At 47.2% G+C, this 21889-nt stretch overlaps 1 protein-coding gene across 4 annotated transcripts in view; it reads left to right on the plus strand.

Moving 5' to 3' along the window:
* The first annotated feature begins 1390 nt into the window (after positions 1-1390).
* The window catches only part of SH3PXD2A (SH3 and PX domains 2A), a 254045-nt gene continuing 233546 nt past the window's right edge, over positions 1391-21889 (plus strand). For 3 of the 4 annotated variants that reach the window (XM_048310590.1, XM_048310591.1, XM_048310593.1), the window contains exon 1: positions 1391-1585. In XM_048310590.1, coding sequence (XP_048166547.1) covers positions 1514-1585 — 72 coding nt within the window. In that variant the 5' untranslated portion in view covers positions 1391-1513. The remainder of the gene's footprint in view (positions 1586-21889) is intronic. The other variant, XM_048310592.1, reaches the window with a different exon arrangement.

Raw genomic sequence — 21889 nt, forward strand, 5'->3', positions numbered from 1 at the left:
AGACAAGCCTTGAAAGTGCCAGTGGGTACATGAGTTTTCCCCTCTGTCGCCCTTCTTGTGTCATGTATACCTGTGCGCCTCCTGGGGTGGGATGCTGGGATTTTAGCGTTTTATGTCAGGTCATTTATTTTGGTAAACTGTGTATATTAGCTGAGGAGGGAGGAGAAGGCTGGCTCAGAGCATATGCCATCATATACCTGTTTCCCACCTGGCAGCAGTTGATATCTTCTGCATTGATGGGGCTGCTCCTGCCTTTTTTTTTTTCTTTTTCCTTAAGCTGCCTGTGGAAACCTGCTATGGTTTGAACACAGCCACTTTTTAATGCCAGCCTTCTGGCCCAAATACCTAAGGCTTGGTGACTCTGGTGTCTGTCTCATGATTGTTGTTTCAGGGCCAGTAACATTGTATTCTGATTCAGAAATTGTGCCTAGAGCACGTCAAAGGAAATCACATTGAGATGGACTGTTCTGACTGTAAATGAAGAAGTTTATTTCGCCAGGAGCTGGTCCTCTTTGCACTCCTGGGCTGGCAGGTCTTGAGCTGTCAGCAGCACTCTGGCATCTTACTGGAAAATCTACACGGGATGCTATTCAAGAGACTTCAGAGGAAGGAGGGATCTTAGTAACTTCAGTTAATTTGGTGAATAGCTAATGAATATCAAGAAAGAAGCTGAGGGCTGGAAGATCACACTGAAGTTCCCATTTCTTACATAATTTTAAAATAATCATATTCAAAGTAATGACGCAATATTGAAAAGGAACAAAAACCACCTGAAATTTCTGGGGCAAACTCTTCTTGGAGTGGGACTGAGGAAGATGATTCCCATTTACCTGTGCATGTATATACAAAAAACCAAAACAGGTTTATAGTTCTAGAAGCCCTCATAACAGAGGGTCTGTGCAACCTTCATCCAGCTCTGACCCCTGTGTGTTCCCGCGGGACAGGGCAGTGGGGACCTTCCCAAGCGGTGGCCGGCCTTGAGCTCCCAGCTGGAGCCCGGTGGGAGCGGGCTCGGCCCTTCACTCGCGGGTTTCCGGCGTGACCTTGGCCGGCCGCTCGGGGAGGGTGTTTCGGACCCTTTCTGCAGCGACGGAGCGCCCTGGGGCATCCCGCGCTCCCCCTGCCCCGGGCCGCCCCTTCCCCCGGGCTCTCCTCGAGGCCGGGCCGCGGTACCCCGGCAGAGAGCAGGGGCCGCCCGCCATCTCCGGCACACGGGGGCGGTGGCTCCCGTCCCGCCGGAGCCCCCCGGGGCCGCCCGGGGGCGGAGCCGCCGGCCCGGCCCGGCCCCTCCCGCCGCCGCTGCCGTCGCCGCAGTGGCCGCGCAGCCCCGGGGCAGCGGGCAGGGAGCGGAGCGGGGCTGGGCTGCAGGGAGCCGCCGCCGCGGCAGGGGCGGAGCCGGCACCGGGGCATCATCCTCCCTTGCCTGTCTCCCTGCCGCCCGGCCGGCATCGCGCGGCGGAGGGTGCTGCCAGCGCCGGCAGGGAGCGGTGGAGCCGCGCCGGGGTGCGCGAAGATGCTGTCCTACAGCGTGCTGGACGCCAACGTGGTGGACGTGGAGAAGCGCAGGAACCCCTCGAAGCACTACGTGAGTGCCGGCGGGGCCCGGCGAGGCGCGGGGGTGCGCACGTGTGCGGGGGGGCCGGGCCGGGCGCGGAGCGGTGTCCGGAGCCTTGTCCGGAGTGGTGTCCGGAGCCGTGTCCGGAGCCGTGTCCGGAGCCTTGTCCGGAGCGGTGTCCGGAGCCTTGTCCGGAGCCTTGTCCGGAGCCTTGTCCGGAGCGGTGTCCGGAGCCTTGTCCGGAGCCTTGTCCGGAGCGGTGTCCGGAGCCTTGTCCGGAGCCGTGTCCGGAGCGGTGTCCGGAGCCTTGTCCGGAGCGGTGTCCGGAGCCTTGTCCGGAGCGGTGTCCGGAGCCTTGTCCGGAGCCGTGTCCGGAGCCGTCCCTCGCCTGCCCAGAGACGCCGGCCCCAGGTGAGGTGCCCGCGGGGCTCCCCGCGGCCTCTTGCTGTGGAGGTGCGGCTCTTCTTCCTCAGCGTCTTTCACCTCGTTTGGTTCTTGGCTCGTTTTAATGTTACCATTCTGAAGTTTCCTTCCCCTCGGAACGTGGATCTTCCCTTCTTTCTCACAAGTCCCGGCGCAGGATGGGGCAGTGTTGTCCCCGTCCTGGCCGGGGTGCTCGGTGGGGAGCGGAGCAAGGCTCGGCTGCTGGCGGGATCGGGGAGCCGGCGGTGCTTAGCGCATCTTTGCTCCTTCTCACCCTTAAGTTAGATTCAGACCTTTTTTGAGGGGGCAGCTGGTCTGCATGGTTACCAAGGCAGACTCAGCGTTTGGATCTCTTTTATCTCTCTTTCACCTTCCTTTCACACCTTACTGCCAATAGCACAGCATTAGAGGAGAGTTTTTAACAATCTTCCCGGACTCCTGTGTTGCAGCCTGTCATGTGGAGGTGTCTTTGCCTGAAGGAGTTTGCAGCATAGTCAGTAGCTTTTCCCTCTCCACATTAGTAGAGAAGTATCTTTTCTTCTCTCTGGCTTCCTGGGTTTTAGTTGCACCAAATCCTTTAACTGTTTCTCAAGATACAACATGTATTTTAAAACACAGAAAGTTGCATTTTGTCTATAGAGAAGGTAGATCTTCCAGCTTTGGGAAGGAAAAGCCTGAGGGGGTGTTGCGTCTGGTGTGAAATTGCTCTGAGTATACTGTGTTTCCTGGCATTGTGTGTCTGCCAGATTTCTCCAGAGCTGATCAGCAGCTGAATGGATTGTTGAAACGATAAGGCCAAAGATTGGACTTAAACCTTTATATTAGTATTGCATATCACTGAGCTTTTTTTCTCTGAGGCTTAAACCGTAATCCAGTTTAAGGCTAGAGGGCACTATGTTGCTGGGAGATGCAGACCTGTAAAGCTGAAACTCTTGTCTACCATGGAATTAAGCATCTTGTGCCCAATTCCTAGGAGTGGAAGTTTTAGGTCTTATGTCCTCTCAGGTTGCAGCTGAGCCTGTGCATTCAGTCTATTACGCACTCACTGCCTCCAGGTGGGAAAGGCTTCTTTAGTTTTTGCCGACGCCGCTGCAGGGTGTTATCTCACATGAAAGGTGGTGGCAATTCAGCATCAGAGAAGTACATCTGCCAAGCACCAAAATACACAAAAGAACTGGTAACAATGCCTTCCAAGAGGTTCCAATTTCTTCCAGTCTCTTGGATTGCCAAGCGAAATTGACACTGTTCGTTTCTTGTTTGCCGGAAAATGACCAGAAAACAAGGATTTAAACCCTGTGTTTACAGGGTTTGAAAGAAAATATTTCCTGTGTTTACCTGTAGAAACACATCTTTTTCCTTGATGATCATTGTCATTGCATTTTAATAAACAGGAACCTAGACTATTCCAAGAAGGTCTCTGTAATGCTTCTAGTGGCAAATTTGTTTCTTTCCCTTCACCCTTCTCACTGTACACCTTTACTAATAATGTCTTCTGTACAACAGCTCCACACCTCCATGTGTCCAGTTCTCGGCCAAAATCCCACAAACTAAATGGTTTGTTTGGGTGACTAGTGGTGTGTCTGCCTTTTCTCCCACTTGGTTTCCATTTGAGGCTGTATAGTTTTCAGCACAATTGGATCATCTGGCTTTGGCTGGAGTAACTCACTGAGGGTGAACCCATGCTTTCAAAGAATTTAATTCCCTGGGTCTGACCCACTGATTGCTGTTACTTTGGTTCTGTGCTCTTTTTTTAACATGAAACAACTATTTCCTTCTAAGATTAATATAAGCATCACTTAGGATTTAGCTCTCTCCATTGCCTGTGGATAGTTTGGAGAGTGCAAAGCTTTATGCTCTTTGCCCTATGTGGCTTTATAATATCAAAAAGCTTTTCTATCTCCAGCATCCATAAATGTCTTCATGCCAAGCCTTCAGGCCATGCAAACGTGCCTTGGCACCACAGTAACGATGTGTTTCTCTGGTGGATGGTGACCTAAGTATTGCAGGTGTTTTAACAAGACTATCTCTCCTTTTAATTGTGATCTTTCAGGACCATAGTGGAACCTGGAGAGATGAAGGCACACCTTAGGCATTCTGAGCACATGGAGAGGGCTAAATGTGAGTAGCACATAAGCCCCTGCACTGCTTGGCTTAGCTGCCAGGAATCATTGCCTGGAGCAGGTGTCTTTCATGACATGAGCACAGCTTTTGTGGCCTTGACTCAAGAAAGTTAAAGAAAGAAGACATCTTTACATATCCTCTGCTATGATCCCGTGTGTGTGAAACTTCTGAAGAGTTTAATACCTCACTGGAAGTTGAATAGGGCTCTGCCTGTGGGAATAGATTAAAATCTTGGCTCCAGTGCTACTTGATAGGAACCCAGCCAGCTCTCTGCCCTCTTCTGGGAAATCCTTGCTAGGGAAGGAGTCTGCAGTGCTTCCCTCTGCTTCCCTGTCAGCGACTGGGTAGCACAACACCACCTGGCTGGCTGGGGGCCCTGTCTGGCGGCATGTGAAAGGATAAACAGAAGGTTGGATCAATAACCACATGCCTCTTGTATGGTATATCCCCAACACGAGCTACTGCTGCTCTTAGAGCATTGACTTTCCAAATTGATTTCCTATTTCTCCATACTGATGATCTTTTAAAAATTGATTTGCACTTGATAATACTTTAAAAATGTTAAATCTCCATGCTTTCCCCCTTCCCTTTTCTTTTAACAAGAACAATGTCAGGAAGGTCAAGTCTGGGTTTGTTGGAAAGACCCCTGATGCAAGAGGGCTCACACATTGGCTGAGCAGTGCTGCAGTGAAGCTGGGTGGATTAGGACAGTGCAGTTAATGGTTGAAGGTGCCAGTTAATCATTCTGAAGAGAAAAAGCTGGTAACAAAATCCAAATCCGTTTTCCAGCCCCTGCTAAGCATTAAACAGTCTGAAGCTCTCTCTTCTCAATTGATGAGGTTTGATCTGTTTATGGGGTAGCTTCTCTGGCTTTTGGTCTGAAACTGTGATTGTCTGAACTAAGCATGAAATGATCCCAAACCAGAAGTGCATTATGTATTTAAAAGGATCCACTGTTGATGCTTGCCTCCTTTAGCTATCCATCGTGGAGCTTAAAGAAGACACCTCCCCTCCCCTCTCTCTGCTCCCAGGTTATCTTTAGGCAGATAGCTTACCCTTTACCCAAATGTCTGGCTCCTTTACCAGCCCGGAAGGGAGCCTCTGCCTACCAGATGTGCTTGATCTTGCTCCCAGGGAGATGAGATTGGGTTAGCACCTTCACCTGTTCACTGCTTTGCAGACCTGGGAGACGGCAAACATTCATTAGAAGCCAGATGAACAGGCTCCCCCACCCCCCTCTCTTACCACTTGCTTTTCTGCTGAGGACTGAGCAGTTACTGATGTGCATTATCTCACCAGACGTTTATATGCTTGAGGTCATTTCTGAGGTCTCTTAAGTGTGCCTGTGTTATCCCAAGGGCAGAGATGGATACATCAATAGAGATTTTCTCTTTCAGCACTGATCTACTCCTGTTGCAGTTGGGCTTTGTGTGTTTTTCAGCTTTATCCAGCATAGAAGTAAGGTAAAACGCTCTTGGCTTACAAGTGGCTGCTCTGTCTCCTTCCAGGTAGACTGAGGTGCATTGCTGATTTCAGTCATCTGAGATGCCTGTATACTGTCCCAGTTCCTCCCCAGGGCAATTGTTTCCTAATGCCACCTCTGAATGCCTCGAGATCTCTTGTAGGAATCTCTCTGCTGCATGGATATGGTTGCTAACCTCCTTGGGGTACTGGCATTGCTGACTTTTAAGGGATTGAGTTCTGCTGTGCAGGGTTTCAGCACTGCTCCCAGGAGAATGTGAGTGTGCTTGTCACAAATGACCTGTTGTAAAATGTCAGCATGCTTTGAAGAAAAATCTTGTACTGCTTGGGGTCAAGCTCTGCTCCTTGTCTCTTGGCTGCTCCTGCTTTTACTGCTCAGACTTGAGCAACTCCGATGCAATCAGGCACCTTCATGGCTTTATTCTTTGTTGCAAGCTGCTGGTTTTACTGTGGCCAGCACTGATGGGGAGAGTCTGGACATGGCTTAGTGGTAAGGATCTTTGTTCTTGTGTTAGTATGCCTGGGAGAAGGAATTGCTGCCTTGGGAGAAGGAGCTGCATTCCCCCTGCTTGGCTCATCAAATGAGTTGTTCAGTGCAACTTGAGGCTGCTTCAACGCAGTCAGGGAGCCCAGCAGATCAAGGAGCATTCCCAGTTCTTTCTTCCAGCAGAGCTTTGGGCTGGTAACATTCAGCCAAGAGATAGTGGTATCTAAATTCAACAGTTTGCTAAGCAAGTGGCTGTCTCCAGCCTTTGGAATAGATTATCTATCAATAAAGAGACAAGGTGGTTGTCCCGATTTGTGGTGGTCAGAGCAGGATGAAATAATCAGGAGGCTTTATGTCCCAGCAGGCTGCCTGCACTGGCTCCCCTGTGGTTGAGTGTGCTGGGAGGGCAGCCAAATGAAAGCTCAGGGCAAAGCTTTTAGCAAGTCCATGAGCTGGGGGCAACAGCTCCACAAGCCTCCAAGTTCCATTTTAAAAACGATGAAGATGCTGCTATTGACTTTCACTGGGACTTGGTTGCCAGGGAGATGATGTCCTAAGAGACAGCACAAATGCTTTTGGCTGCTGACAGCTGCAAGTGACCTCTGGCTTCACGAGAGCCCTGCCTGGGGTCAGTGTGTGGGTGCTGGAGCCCACTGGTGCAATACAGCTTGATGGGTTGTAGTCAAAATTACACCAGTCTCACTGCTTTGAGTTAAAAGGGAGAGGAACTGAGACGCCAAATCATGGAGAGAGGTGAACAGACATCCTAAGGAAGCAATTGTTGGAATAGGAAAGGGAGCCCAGACTTCCTGCATCCCAGAGCAGCTTGTCTGTGCATCTCACCCACACCGCCAGCCCTTAGAGACCCAGCTCCAAGGCATTGCCTCCTCCCGTCCCTGCAGGGTAGGATACATGCTGGTACCCTCACTGGGAACATGAGGCAAGAAGTTAAGTGGTTGACCCAAAGCCATCCATGAAGTGTGTGGCAGCATTTTGTGTTATTTTCTTTGGCTTTCAAAGCAGTCTTGCAATTATCTGACAAAAAGTACACAATCTGAAAAAATACTATTCTCTTATTCAATCATTGTCTTCCTCAAAACCCATTTCCCATTTTATATGGGTTAAACAGGAAGAGGGATTCAATGTGACCCTACCTGAGGCAGGAGGTGACGTACAAGCTCTCTAATTTAGTCATTTGGGAGGAAGCAGCTGGACCTTCTAATGTGAAATGGTTTTCTTTTTTTTGATCTTCGTTTTTCATGCTGTATCCTCTTAATCTGTGCCTCCTCACGCAAAGGGAACTGGTCCCCAGAAACCACAGGGAAGAGCAGGATCATGAAAGGGGCTGACAGCACCGTGTGGTGTGTGACATTGTGAGGCTGGATGCTTTCATGTAGCCAGAGCAGACACCTTCTCGCCTGGAGCGTGCTGTGTAAATATTGCGTGGAGAAGGCAGAGAGCAGCACAGTAGCATACTGTTTGAAATTGGTGGTGTCTGCTGTTTAATCAGGTAGTGTCAAAGCCAAATACAGTCAGGTTGATGGAAAAAACCCTCCCAGTAACTTTCCTGGGCTTTGGTTCACACCTCTAGAGAGGCTTTATTGAAACTTTTACTGAGAAGTTTGTAATTACTAAGTTTTTTAATAGAATGCATTTTCCTTTGTCTTTACTTTAAACGCAAAAATTCAGTCTCCAGGATCTGTTTGTTATTCTCTTTTGGGCAGGGACATCATCGCTTTTTGGGGGGGGGGGGGGGGGGGGGGGTAAAACAAAAGGAAACCAGGTGATTTTCTTCACCTCAAAGGATTTTAAAGTGGAATATCTTTCAGCTTAGTCAGAGCCTTCCCACTTCAGTGTTCTCACTCTTTGCTCCACCTTTGAGATAAATATACAGTAATAATACCAATTTACTCCTTCAAGCTCACATTCACTAGATGTCAGTTATATGGTATTCTCATTGTATGAATTTATAAATATGGGACGAGGGTTGGAATGCATGAGAGCATTTATTACAAAGCAAGGAGGTTTTTGCACTAAAGCATGTGCAGACAGACCTGAAAGATGGTGTCTGCACTGGGCTGTCAGGGACAGGTGATGACACACAGGGACAGGCAGGTGGGAGCAGTGAGACAATCTCGACCAGCTGAGCAGGTGATTGTCATGGCATAGTGGTAACCCAGGCTGCTGTCCGGTGAGCATTTAGGCCTTATTGCAAAAAATGGGCATGAGGAAGGATAATAACCTTTAGATTGCCCTGGGGTGAAGGTAGAGCAAAGAACTACTCTATGCATTGTAGTACTTGTAAGTGCTTAAGTGTGGTAATGGTGTTAATTGGTCCTCTCATGCTTTTTGATTTTGACAAAGCTGCTTCTTATTCCAGTTTTTGGAAGAGGAGCTCAATGTGTAGGTAACCAACCAAGTCCTTGGACTGGAAGCATTCTGCTTTTGTGGGCAGAATACACATCCTCAGATTTGTGTCTCCATCAGAGTATCACATGTTGCACTGGTTTGCTGCAGTGTATTTCTAATTGGTCTTAGTAGACACTGACTGCTCTGGGTGTACCATGGCTTCACAATAAGGCTGTAATTCTGTATTATTATAATGCAACTTCTTCAGTTTGTGAGAGTTGACTCATTGGACAGAATAAAATATTCATAGTCTCTAAGTGTCCATAAATGTGTGTGTGGTCCCACACATGCTGTGTTTGAAACCTGACTGGCAATAATAATGTTTTGATACGTTGCTGGCACTGTTTCTCTCACCAGTGGGGTGTGTTTTATTTTTCCTATAAACCACGCTGGCTAAACGCAGGGATGCACTGGGCTCTGATGCTCTCAGTAGTCAGCAGCGTGGTTTTATAGGCTTGATGCAAACTTGTTTACAAGGAAAACACCCCAATCTCTGTTCATAGGGAGAAACATGCCAAATCTCTACTGACCAGAGCTGTGTTTAAACAGGAGCTCCGCACTGCCATTCTGTCTCCTTTACTGCAATCTTCCAAGCTGCCCCAGAAATACTGGAAGTGTGGTTCTCCACTGTCCAGGGCATGCCTGTAAAGGCAAACTTTAACACATGAAGTTCATAAATCACCCAGAAAGGTTTGAACAAATGTCCAGTATGATACAGGACATTGTGCAGTGTGGTAGAAGAGCCTTTAACCAGTGTGGCCTTTAGGCTCTCTGGATCTCAGTGAGCTCTGCTGCAAAGCCAACAGGATTTACTCACTTTATAAAAAGTGTAAAGATGCAGGTGTTACCTCAGGGCTGACTGCTGGCATCAGTTTTGAAACCCCCAAGTTTGGGTCGTCTTCCTCTCCTGGCAGGGCCACCCCTGGGAGCAGAGGTTGCGGGATGGCCAAGGTCAGGTTGTCATCCGGAAACGGGAGCGAGGCTATTGCTTCCCTGGCGGTGCTCAGCCGACACGGGAGTGAATGGGATGACATAAGAGCTACATTCCCCTCTGAGGAAACACACATCTAGGATGCCAGCCGTGCTTGTCAACTCTGAGCCTGTTCCTCATGGTCGTTCCTCCCTGTCTTGGAGCCCTGGGGTCTGTGGAAGTACTTGAGGTGAAGCATGGAGTATGGTCTTTCTGGGAGTAGTCCTTGGCAGCAGGCTGCTGGCTGCTGCTGTCTGACCTCTCTCTGGTGTCTCCATATCACCTGTCAGGAAAGCTCCCTGGCACAGGTGGAATCTTCTTGCCAAGCTTTCTTGTACCCTCGGGGGCTTGATGCAACTGAGAACATCTCAATTACTGCTTTCCTAACTCTTGTGAAAATGAGATTTCTAATTGCTCCCTCAGCATCCTGTGAGATTTTCCTACTCTTTGACTAAGGTTATCTATTATTTATGCATTAATTCATGCATGTATTTTTTGTGCCTAGAAGGTTATTACTCATTTTCCCCTCTCCGGAAGGTGCAAGCCTGCCAGTAAACCCCTCTGACCCCAAGCAAAATACTTTGAAAATCAGTTTTAAGTGTTTTTCAATTCCCATGCCCTACAAGTGCTTTGCTGCTCTGTCTCTGAGCTCAGTATATTTACTTTGCTTGAAAATTTGATGCTCTGACACCTGCCTCATCTTGAGCAGCCTGAGCTGAGGGATGGTTTTTCCTGGGACGGATGCTAGAAGAGGCAGCTGAGCTGAGCTCCTGGTCTTCAGCAAAATCAGGGCAGCTGGCACAGCCCCTGCTAGTGCCTAAGTGGGAGGCCTGCAGTTTCCCAGAGCTATCACTCCAGCAACTTTCACTGGCATTAAAATCACTTAGAATTTAAAAACAAACAAACAAGGATATGTGAAGTATTTTTCTGGAAGAAAGCCATGGAGAGCAGATTAAGTGCATGTCCCGCCCCCCATCTCCCAGATATGTCCCAGGAAGACAGTTCAGCATTTTCCCAAGTGGAATTAAAACAGGCTCTGGAGCTGGCTTCTGGGATGGCACAGAGGAAAGCCAGCAATAGGAAGCTCTGTGTGTGTGTTTTATAAATATATCTGTATCAGGTGAAACTGTCTAGAATCCCTGAAGCAGCACTTGTGGTAATACCCCTTTTTATCAATAAAAAGGCTGCTGATTTTCTGTTAATAACAAGATATTGTTAGAGAAGAATAAAAAATTATTTGTTCTAGAGGAACATCCATGCTGGTTTTCCACGTACCAGAAGGTAGCATGTACCTTGTGCATTTTACAAGTCCTGGATGTCCTTAACAAGTTCTTTTTTTTTTTTCCCTGAATTCAGATAAGTTTTCATCTAACCTTTCAGCAAAAAGTGTTTTATAAAGACAACCCAGGATGTTTTACTCAAAAGGAATCTAGTGCAATAGCCAGCCTCTGGAATACTCTCACTTGAAGCATATGGAAGAGTGTTTTGGCTGTTATTGCTCAAGAAGAAATTTTCTGTTTAAACTTTTGCTGCTGTCTTTGTGATTGTAGCAGTCTGTGTCAAAACTCTGGACTGTTTTGGAGAAGCAGCTTTCCACCTGTTTCTGAGCTGGGCAGCTGTAGCTTGCATTTTGTCCTTTAATACAGACACCCCCAGAATAAATAGTTCCATTTAAACTAAAAATATTATCAGTGAATTTTCCATGGGTAACAATTGGAGATTGCAGGTGTGGTCTGTGCAGGAGAGTCCATCTGTCTGTCCTTAAACCTCCCTCTGTCCTCGTGCTGTAAGGACCAGTGGCCTTTTGAACAGCAATGGCAATTTGCTGGTGGCACTAGAGGGTGACTGTGGACGGGTGTGTGAGGCACTGCTGTCTTGGAGGGATCTCCTGTTTTGAAAGAACTCAGGTTCTGGCCCAGGGGAGTGGGGTTTGAGGACTCACAGCTGGGGTTGGGAGCAAGGCACTGCTGCTCAGCCCCTTGGCTTCCCTGCTGATGGTGTTGGCCAGACTGCTTGGCTGTGGTGGTGTTGGTTTTCCACCACCCTTTCAGCTGTGAGTGAGATTACATCTGCATGCCCTGGTGTTGGCCAGAATAACCATTGGGGTTGTTGTTTTACAGAATTCTTCTCGTTACATTGGGGGAGTGAGCAGGTGTTCAGTAGGGATTGGGGTTTTGGTGTGAGGTCTTTGTCTGTCTGTGCACACAGGTGCTTTGCTTTGTTTTCACTTCTGATTGCTCTGCATTGGAGCAAGAGGAGGGCATGGTCAAAGAAACGAGGTGGAAAGCAGAAGTTTGCAATTGGTTCCATTAGAGCTGATGCCACAGTCCTGGCCAGACCCTAAGAATACTCTTTTATTCTTCCATTTTTTCCCCCTTCTTCTGGCAAGCTCTAACACTGCCCACAGCATGGGGTTATTTCCCATTGTCTTAATTCAGGAGTTTTAGGTGCTCAGCCAAATGCAGTAGGGCTAGATTGAAGAGCATCTTGTGGGCAATCACCAGATCCTTCCTCTGGGATTGGAGGGTCTCTGGAAGCACTGAGAGCATAGCACTAATGTTTTTACCTTCTCTGAGGAAAGGTGACCCAACACTTTCCCTGTGTGCCAAGGGCTTTTGGGGCTCTGCCCATCATGTTATCCCTACAGTGATTCTGAGTCATCAGGGACCTGATTCATCTGATAAGAGTGAGATTGTTCTCTGCCAGGCACTGGTATTTATGGGGTTCCAGGTATCCTTTGCTGGCATCTTGTGTGGAGCTAAAACTTCTTGACTGTGTGTGAGAGGCGTTGCCTGGGTTATGATAAAGACTTTGACTCAGATGGGGTGAGGGTGCAACTGGCCACGTGATTTGGCTCACAGGTGATTTGAAAAGATCCTAAGGAGTCAAATGAAGAAAGGATGTCCACTGTTTGTATTTGTAGAAAGAGAGAGACTTTAGTTAGTACTAGCAAAGGACTGACAGTCCAGACCTGATCAAATGTGTGTTTTATCTGCCAGCAGCCTGTCCTGCCTGGCCCTTTATCAACCTTCTGCATCTGATTAACATGAGCAGTAGAAGATCTGGGTCAAACTTCTATTGCTGAAAGGCCGATATGTTCCCTACTGCACGTTGTGGCAGAAAGGGTTAAACAGAAGGCGGTGGTGGCTTCAGGCAGTAGCGCTGCAGTAAATGCTGAGGTGACATGGGAACGCTCTTCAGCTGACGTCCTTGTGAGCCTCTCAGTGACATCAAACTCCTGGACCATTTCCAGTCGAGTCTGGCCTTGCCCCAGTGACAATAGATGTTAATCTGTTGGCTTGTCAAAAAAACGTGTTAGTGGTTTTTTTACAGATCCATTTCCAACCCTCAGATTTCCCTGCTAGTAAACACAGCGTTATGTCATTGTTGTACCAGGAGCCAAGCACCAAAGCCAACTGTGCAGTGCTGTCATCAGCAAATGTCCATTGACTTTGGGGCTTTATCTGAGTTCCCAGGCTCTTTTTTCCCACTGTTGTCCGTGTTCTGATCTCTGTGTCCATCAAAAACCTATGATGCTTTATGGGAAACGTGTAGGGTCTAGCAGTTGTGGGTAGCCTTTCCAACGTATTTGTGTCAGATGGGGCTCCTGTACCTGTTTAGAAAAAATGCCTTGGTTTGTAAACCCTGATCTTCTGGTTACATTAGCCAAGACAAACTCTTGGATCCGACGTGTTAAACAAGGTGAAGGGTTTTGCAGCCCAGCCTTGCTTCTAGTTGATAAAATATTAGCCAAGTCATAGCCACAGGCAAGGTCCTGCCCATGTCAGATCCTGTTTGTTTCAAAACACAATAGCTTGAGTTCCTACTAAAAAGAGTGGTTGTCAAATTGCTAACATTATAAATTAACTTCCATAGCTTTCAGAAACAACACTCACCACTGATCAAATAAAACCACTTATAATATTCTTGTAACTCTTGTTCCTTGTTTTGCTTCTAGACTTACTTCCAGCTGTTTCTGTGAAGGATATGAAAGAAAAGATTTGTAAAGTTACCTTCAGTGGTCAGGATCTAATCTGCTAAAAACAGACAAACCTGCCATCCCTACCTCTGCTTGGTCTTTCTGGGGCTGGGAACACTCCAATTTTTCTCATACCAAGCCTGTCTGAAATCATATCCTGCTGAAGCGTAGAAGCAGAGGAAAGAGGAGAGAGAGATGCTCATCTGAATGCAAAGCACAAAGTTTTCTGATACAGGCATGGGTAGATGATGAATGGGTTCAGGCTCTTGACAATAGTGAGGAATTACAGCATTCTTGAGTACAAGGTGGAATAAAATTAAATTTTATTTATGTAATTAGGTTTTTAACACCTTGTTGATAAGTGATACTAAGACTGAAAGGACAAGTGGTTCAAACAAAAATTGACAGATTTCTGGGGTAAAGACTGCTATTAAACACAGCAGTCAAGTCATGTGTTTGGGTCAGAAAGTCTGTTACCTGCCAGCTGCTTAAGACTAAGCACATTTGAGTTCTCTGTGCTGCAGAGACCATCTACGTTTTATATAATAATAATTCTATTATTATTATATAATATTTTATGTATCTACTTGTTTTAATAATTCCATAAAAAACAGAATGCTGAGCTTAGATACAGCTTCATTCTGCCCAGCCTGTGTCTTCTGATGCTTTCCTGGGTGTCCCTTAGGTGTATGGCAGTAGCTCAGGCTGCTGAGCCTTGCTGTATGTTGTTCCTAGCAGTGAGAGCTGTTTAGTCTCCACCAGATGAAGTCAGGAAGCACAGTGCATGCTGTGAGGAAGCAACTCTCCCACTTCCAGCTCCCTCTCCTGCTCCATACACTTCTTTTTGGATCCCATCATGTCTATGGGCCAGTGTTGCCCATCTGGGCAGATCGCTTTCTGTTTCCCAGCCTTGGGTCAAGTGGCAGTTTATTTTGTCAGATACCATGTCTGGTACTACTATTAATATGTATTCAGGCTTTGTACTTATCTAGTGCCTTTCATCCAAGGGTCCCCCAACACTCTGTACATCAGCACCTCTTTGCAAGGTAGGCAGATCAGACAGGGAGAGCATTGTGTCTGCAGCAGCATGTCTGTCTCCTGCAGAAGCGCCTTCTCAGAGCTGTCATGAGACTAGTGGATAATATGGGCTGATGGAAAAAAGTGTGTCTTTTATGGCTGAAAGTACTGAGTGGGTCACGGAACTGTAGAACACAGACCTGGGACAGATCTAGGTCATTAATGCTGTACAAGCATATTGCATTCCCACATAAGAACCTTCAGGGTGGTTGGGTTGGCTTGATTGGAAGCTTCAAATTTCTTCTGATGGTTAAATGACTTCCAGTGCAGACCTTTTATTATTCACAAGCCTCCTGTTCTCACACCAGTTTTGTCATTTTGCATAAACAGGTTTCTTCATCCTGTTTGATTCAACCTCCTGTCTCGCTTCTCTCCACTACTTTGTACAGAATATTCATGTTCCTTCTTAGCCTTCATTCTGCTGAGCTGCTCTGGCCTCCACCCTCAAAGGTAGAGAGCAAACAGCTTTTCCTGCCTCACTTCTTGCAGTCTCTGCAGACTGAACACAAGTGAGCTGTTTAGCCCAGACACGGACAACAGTTCAGTGTGGGCAACCCAGCATGTGGTGGGTTACTCTGCACTGCTGGGCACAGCCTTGCTCATGTTGGCAGGGACCAGATGCAGCTGCCAAGAGTTAGTTTGACCTCGATGGGGTGGTTTTCCAGATGTGGCCAGGTGTGATTTGGAGTAGACGGGCTCCTGGGCCTATCCTGTCCCTGAGCTGTGTGCTGTGTCAGCATGAGGGAGGATGCCTGCACCTTGGGGTTCTTTCACAGTTTCATTTCCCTCCCTTCAGGGAGTTTCAGAGCTAGTCCCAAAGCCTTGCAAGTGACACTCCACTTACAAAAGCCGAGCAGAGAAACTGTGGCTGATTATGTTCTCACGTTAGCTTTAATGAAGGTAATTTTAAGCAGATGGTGTGTATTTAATGTTCTGATAGCACAGATAAACCAGTTTTCAGCAGGTCTTGGGAATGGAGTGGGAGAGAAGGGCATGGTTTTAGTGGGCAGCAGCTTGCCTGATGACGCTCCTGGCAGGGTTGCTGGAGCGTTTGGGTGAAGCCCCCTCTCACTTGGACAACTTCTGCACGTCCTGCTTGGGTGAGAGGAGAGGTGGCCTGCGGTTTCTATCTGAGCTTCAACAGCAGTAAGTAATTCCAGACTGACGCTGTGGAAGTGTGCTGTTTTTGTGAAGGGAGGACAAGGGGGGAGCCAAACATAACAAGAGCTTCTCAGTGCTTGGGGAAGGGAGCCAGGGTCACATTTGGAGCTTGTAGTGTTGGCAGACACTGAAACAATGTGCCACATCTTACATGTAAGCTGGGGCAATTATCAGCAAGCTCCTTTGTAGGCTGGTTTGTGATGCTGATGATCCAAAACTGATGCTGGGATGTTTCAGAAAAATACCCTCTCTTTTCAGCTTCCATATCTGCTATTTTTTAGTATTTTTGGCATTTGTCTCAGGGGCAAGGAAAAGGCCATAGCAACCCCTGGGATTTCAGTCCTTGTGAGTCTTAGTTGTGAGCTTATAGATCTACTGCCATTAAAATTTGTGTCACTTGAAGTTGTCCCCTTTACAAAGCTGGGTGCTGACTCTGTTCCAAAGTACCGAGTTCCTTGTCCAAAGCTGTCCTTGACCCTGGCTGTTTGGCCAGCTATCCTGCTGGCTGATGTCTCTCCATCCCCCTGTGCTGGGGAACATTCCCAGGACCTGACACGAAGATTGCTCAGTGTCCTCTCTGGCACGCTCAGTGCCTGTTTTTTTAACAAATCAGTCCTACAAGATGTGTCAGTGAACTAAGGAGGCTTTAGGATGGCTGCAGCCTATTTCATCAAAGCAGGCTGAGACTCATTTGCCCTTCAGATGTTGAACTCTGTCTTAGAGGCTATTTTCTTTGGGAGACCCAGGAGGAGAATGTGGTCCCTTATGTTTTAAGGCAGTTTTCACACTGAGCTTTGTGTTTTAGAAGCCCTGATGTAAGTAACACAGGCTTTCTTGGACTTAAATTCACTGTTCAGTGGATGAAAAATGTGCAGAGACCACTTGTTAAAATGATAGTTGGTATCTTTACACTTTTCCACAAACATCAGTGGAGCTACAGAAGCACTTTGGAGCATGTGCCTACTGTGAGTGTCACTAATAGGTAGCTGTGTGGGGGATCATGAGGGAAGCTCTTGCAAGTCTTGAATGTAATTTGCTAAAGGCAAAACCAGAAGGTTACAAACCATCTTTCTGCATTGAGGGGGACCTTTGAGCTGGGATAGTGATGATTATTCGGTGGCAGGTCCTTTGTAAATTTTCTGTCTAAAGGGTTCATATGTAGAGGGACTAAAAATGGGTGGTGGGGAGGAGCCAGGGCTGGTGAGAGTGCAGTGATGCTTTGTGCTTCCAGCTAACTGCTTCTCCAAGGCTTGTGAAACACTCATATACCCCTGGTGAAACCCATGCAGTCCTGCATGGAAATAGTGTGAATCTTAGTGGGCATTTTTTATTCTTGCAAGGTGGGAGACCTGGCACAACTTGCCTGTTGTCACTGAGCAGATCTTAGGAAAGAGCAGCCCCAAGAGAGTGGATTTGGGATTTGACTGGGGTTTTGTAGACCTGTCTGAGACTGTTTTCTCAGGAGATGGTGAGTGTATTGGAAACTGCACTGTTTCTGGAAGTTTTTGAGCTGCCCACTCCAGCATCCCTTCATCTGGTCCTGGCCAGTGTCAGGTGTGACTCTGGTTTTCCACTGCTGTTCTGGCTGCCTGAATATGTTCTGGGGCAAGAACAAGGATTGTCCTTAACTGTTTTAGGTGATTGCTGAACACATCAACGAGCTCATCTCTTTAGCTGCTGGCCTGAGGAATTGGGGCCAGCACTCCCCGCTGACCAGTAGGGAGACAAAAAAGCATCTCCTGGGCAGTTGCATAGTTGGGACCCTTGAGTGTAGAATGAGCCACGTTGTGTCAGGTGCAACTGCAAGCACCTGGGTCAAACAGCAGCTGCCTGGCTCCCCCTCCAGCCTCCCCAGAGATGTTGTGTCTGTGAAGGCACAGAAACCAATTGTAAAGTAGGAAGGTGGGCCAGCGTTAATGATAATGTGCCCAAGATACTGGGCCCGTTTCCTGAGGTCACATTGCCTCACTGGCAGATGGGGATTAGCAGGAGGAGTTGGGCTGGGGGGATGCCAACAGCTGTCACTCATCTTAGATAAAGAGAGGCTAACACTCAGCAGTGCTACTCTGGCTGTAAAATACTTACTAGACTTTTTGTTACCCTAATACTTAAAGATTATAGAAAGGGGATTAAAATTAAGAACATTTATTGCAAAACTCTTTCCTCTGAAGTTTTTTCTCTGATGTGATTCTTCAAAAATTGGTTAGTTCTCTTTTACTGGGAGTGTGCAGCTGAGGAAGAAAACCAATTAATTGACTTTCACCAGGTAACTCTGCTACATCTGAATTCCTGCTTGTGTCCATGGAGGTTTGCTGGGCAGAGGAATTGAGGTTCCTCATGCTTGAGCAGTGAACTATAACAATGATTTTGACTCCACACACTCAAAACTGATCTTGCAAAGAGATGCTGTTGCCAAAATTGCAGGGACAGGATTTGGTCTCCCTTTGATCTCCATTTAAATCTCATGGGCCATTTACTGCAATTTAATAAGTAACAGTGCATGAATAGTGGGGTGCTCACCCTGCCTCGAACTCAGTCTCCTCAAATACATGGTAGAGCTAACCTTCTTTCTTTGTAGATAAACTGAGTCAAATGGTCTTGCAGTGCAGGTCAAAGTTTATGCAAAGATGCCAAGAATTAACTAATGCATGTAATAAGGTAAATCATAGCACTTTGGTAATGTGTGTGATCAGTGTTGCGTGGTTTAGTGAGCCAACTGAAGTGGCTTCAGGGATTGGGAGCTTTTGGTTGCATCTCTTCAGTGTGGTTTGATGTTTGCCCAATATTAAATTATTTATATGGTGAATTAAGGGTGAATCAAAGGCCTCTTTTGCAACTCCCACTGCTTCACTGTTTTTTGTGGTGGGGAAAATCTTTTTCATTTCTGCCCTGGTATAATAGATCTTTGTAAAGAAACATGCTAATGATGATTCTGGCCATGGAATGCTAAGGATTTGCCAGCAAGAGAGTCTGTTATCACAACGTGAGATGCCTCCCCTCTCTTAAATTACATCTTCTAATTTGATTTATTTTGAGCGTCTTTGTATTTCTACAATCTGTGGTTTTATTATCCTGTGTTAGTTGCTGTTGTCTTAGACTATAAGAGTTTTCCTTCATGCTGGCAGGAGGAGAAACAGGATATAAAAACTATTATAATTGCTATTGCTGAAAATAGGCCAAATTTCCAACACACTAAGTGTCTTTCAGTCTTATTTAGAGATACAGTAATATTCCTTAGGATGCCCTAAAACTTCTCTAGTGAAATATATCATTAACCCACTAGACATGTAATTTCCTAATAAATATGAATTTTTAAATCAGAATTCAGCTGCATGCTTAGCATTCCCCAGAGAGCACAAACCCCTGATGATAGAAATTACTTGGGCTGTCCTGTGCTGGGGGAGAGTTGTACGTGTAGGGGCAAGAAACTGAAGTTGCTGCAGCAACTGTTGCTGACATTTTTGCAGAATGCACTGGCTCAGCTTCTCCTGGGCTCTCAGCTGGCCTTGCAGCCATGAGGGTTTCTTTGGCACATCCCAGCTCCTGGGTGGCTCAGCTGTCAGGGGACAGCACCGAGACAGAGAATAGCCCCTTACTGGCTCTGTGGATGTAGGGGGCTGTCCCAGCAACAAAATTCAGTCTATTTTTATTTTTGGAAACTGGCTGGGTAGAATTCTGCTCTGTGCATGCTAAATTAGAGAATGAAACTGTGGCTGAGGGGTGTGTATCTCTTCTGCTCCCAGCAAGGAGGACAGTGAAGGGCCATGGCCTTGTCTGCCCATCATTCCTATAAGGGCAGGATGTGTGTGGCTCATACTTGGGCAGTACCTTCCCCTGCCTCCCACTGACTTGCCTGGCATGTGTTAATGCTGATCCCTGCCTTTCTCCACTCTTTGGACCTCACTGGAGAAAGGCCAAGTAGAGCATGGAAGGCCTCTGTCATTTGGGCAGGAATCTGGGCTGGCTGTTGGGCTGCCCTCAGACTGGGTCTGCCTCTGCAGCGCCCTAATGTGAGATAGAAACATTCTTTTGAATATGAAAGTGAGTGACTTTTGAAAGCTGCTCTGCAGTGGGGCAAATACAAGGACAAGGAAGAAGGTGTCAAATGAATGTGGGTAGAAATGGGTCAAAAATTCTGCTAGAGAGGGGACTAGAGACAACTGCAGTCTTAGCACCTCTAAACATGTTTTCCAGAGCTTGCTGGTTGCTAACAGAGCTCAGGTGGGTGGTGAAGGAGTGCAGGAGAGGATCTTGGTCTAAGCCACAACAGCCCTGCCCCTCTGCAGGGCAGTAACACACGCAGCAAAGGCCACTTGCACTGCACCACTAAAGCAATGGCAGAGAAGAGCCTCTGCTGAAGTTTTGTGGGCATTGTAAGCTGTTTCCTTCATTCCACTCCTCCCTGACTTGATTCAGACATTCTCTAACCATTGTCCCATGGATCCTGACTCCAGCCAAAGTGCTCCTGATGCACTTCAACCCTTTAATTTTGTTGTTCTAGTTCAACTTCAATTAAATTTGCATTTCTTGAGAGTGGAGGTGTTTGGGAAGGTGTTTGTGTCCCTATTCTTTCCATGTGCTGGTGGTATGAGTGACTTCAGGTCGTTACTGCATATCTGGGGGCATGATGTACATCCCCTTTTCTAACACCCCATGCAGCTCCCACCACAGGACCAGATGGGTCTGGGTCCCAGAGCCAGTCAGGCTTCTGCTGTGTAGGGTGACAGTGCTGCTGAGCCAGGGGCAGCCCTGCTCCTCTTCCCTGCATCCTCTTTGTCTTGGTGCTTCCCTGAGACTGTGGTTAGCCAATTTGTGGAGCCAAAAGAGTCCCAAATTATTTCCTTTTTTGGAAGAGAAGCTCTGATGTCGGTTGGTGGAAGCCAGGAGCTGTGGTCAGGGATGCTATCCTGTGCTGGGGTACAGTGTCATCTCTTCCAGCTACTCCCAACCACAGGTCACATCCTCCCGCAGATCCTCCCTCCTCCCAAACCAGTGGGGATTAACTAGAGCCCATTTCCTGTAGGGTTTTCCTCTTCTGTACTTTCAAGGGGCGGCACACCTGGTCCTTCTGGCAGATGCATGGTGGTGGTAACCACAGGAGGGAAGGGGCAGCACTGGGCCATGGTGAGCAGTGACCAGCTGCCTCCCACATCTGTCCAGCTGCAGCTCGAAGCACATCTGACCCCCTCAGCTGGGCAGTGGTTGTGCCTCTGACTCGCCAGTCTCCGTGACACACACGGTGTTCAAAGTGCCTCTGCATACAGGAAGTAGTTTAATCATAGCTTTACTCACTGTTTCAGCAAATTCAACCAGAGTCTGCATTGTTAAGTGTAAATGTCACACACACAAATATAAAAGCATCTGGTTTCAAGTGAAAAGGGTGAGGAAATGGGTGTTGTGCTTAAAGTAAAGTCTGCGTCCTGAAGTCACTCCTCCGCAGCTAGGTTTTGTTTTGATAGATTCAGTGTAACCTGTAATATCAAGACTCAGATTGTACATGGAGAATTAGAGCAAAGGCTGATTTTTTGCCATAACCCTGAACTTTCTGCCCAGGTTGTAAGCATTTTGGAGACATTTTTCCTGTCTCTGAACATCTTTTTAGTGAGTTCTCCTGCATGCTTCACTACCTCTTACTCTGGTGTGCAGCCTGATGGGGATATCATTACTGACTTCAGATTCGGATTTACAGTTAGGCTAGGTTGAATCACAGCCCACACTGAATGGGGCCCATTTATTAAGGAAAGACCTTCTAACTGCAGGCAGCTGTAGAAAGCTGCTGTCCCAGTGCTCATGGCCAGCTGCCTCTCGAGGAATTCGGTGCCATGTACGTGTAGCTGGGTCATCCTCCAGCTTTCCCTGTTGTTGGAGCGCCATGTGAAGGAACGTGCAAATCTATTTTCTATAGATCACTGAAACTCTCACAAAACTCCATCCTGTTCTTGGCAGCTTTCAAAACTGTGTGCTTGCTCCAGATTTTTGGCCGTCTCTGATGTCTGTGGGAGAGAGTTTTTGATTGTCTATTTTGTGCAACAGTGGATATGCTGTCACGCTGTGCAAAGGATTAATGTCATTTTCATATGGCCTAGAAATTTTAACTTTGAAAACTAAAATGAGAAACAAGTAAACTGTTTTCATGCCTTTAGGACAAGAAAGTTTTGGGTGCTTGCATCTTTCTTATTAGAAACCATTTGATATCACTTTAAAGGATGCTGGACACGTACACCG

This window comes from Corvus hawaiiensis, chromosome 8, assembly GCF_020740725.1.
Source record: "Corvus hawaiiensis isolate bCorHaw1 chromosome 8, bCorHaw1.pri.cur, whole genome shotgun sequence".
NCBI classification, from domain to species: domain Eukaryota; kingdom Metazoa; phylum Chordata; class Aves; order Passeriformes; family Corvidae; genus Corvus; species Corvus hawaiiensis.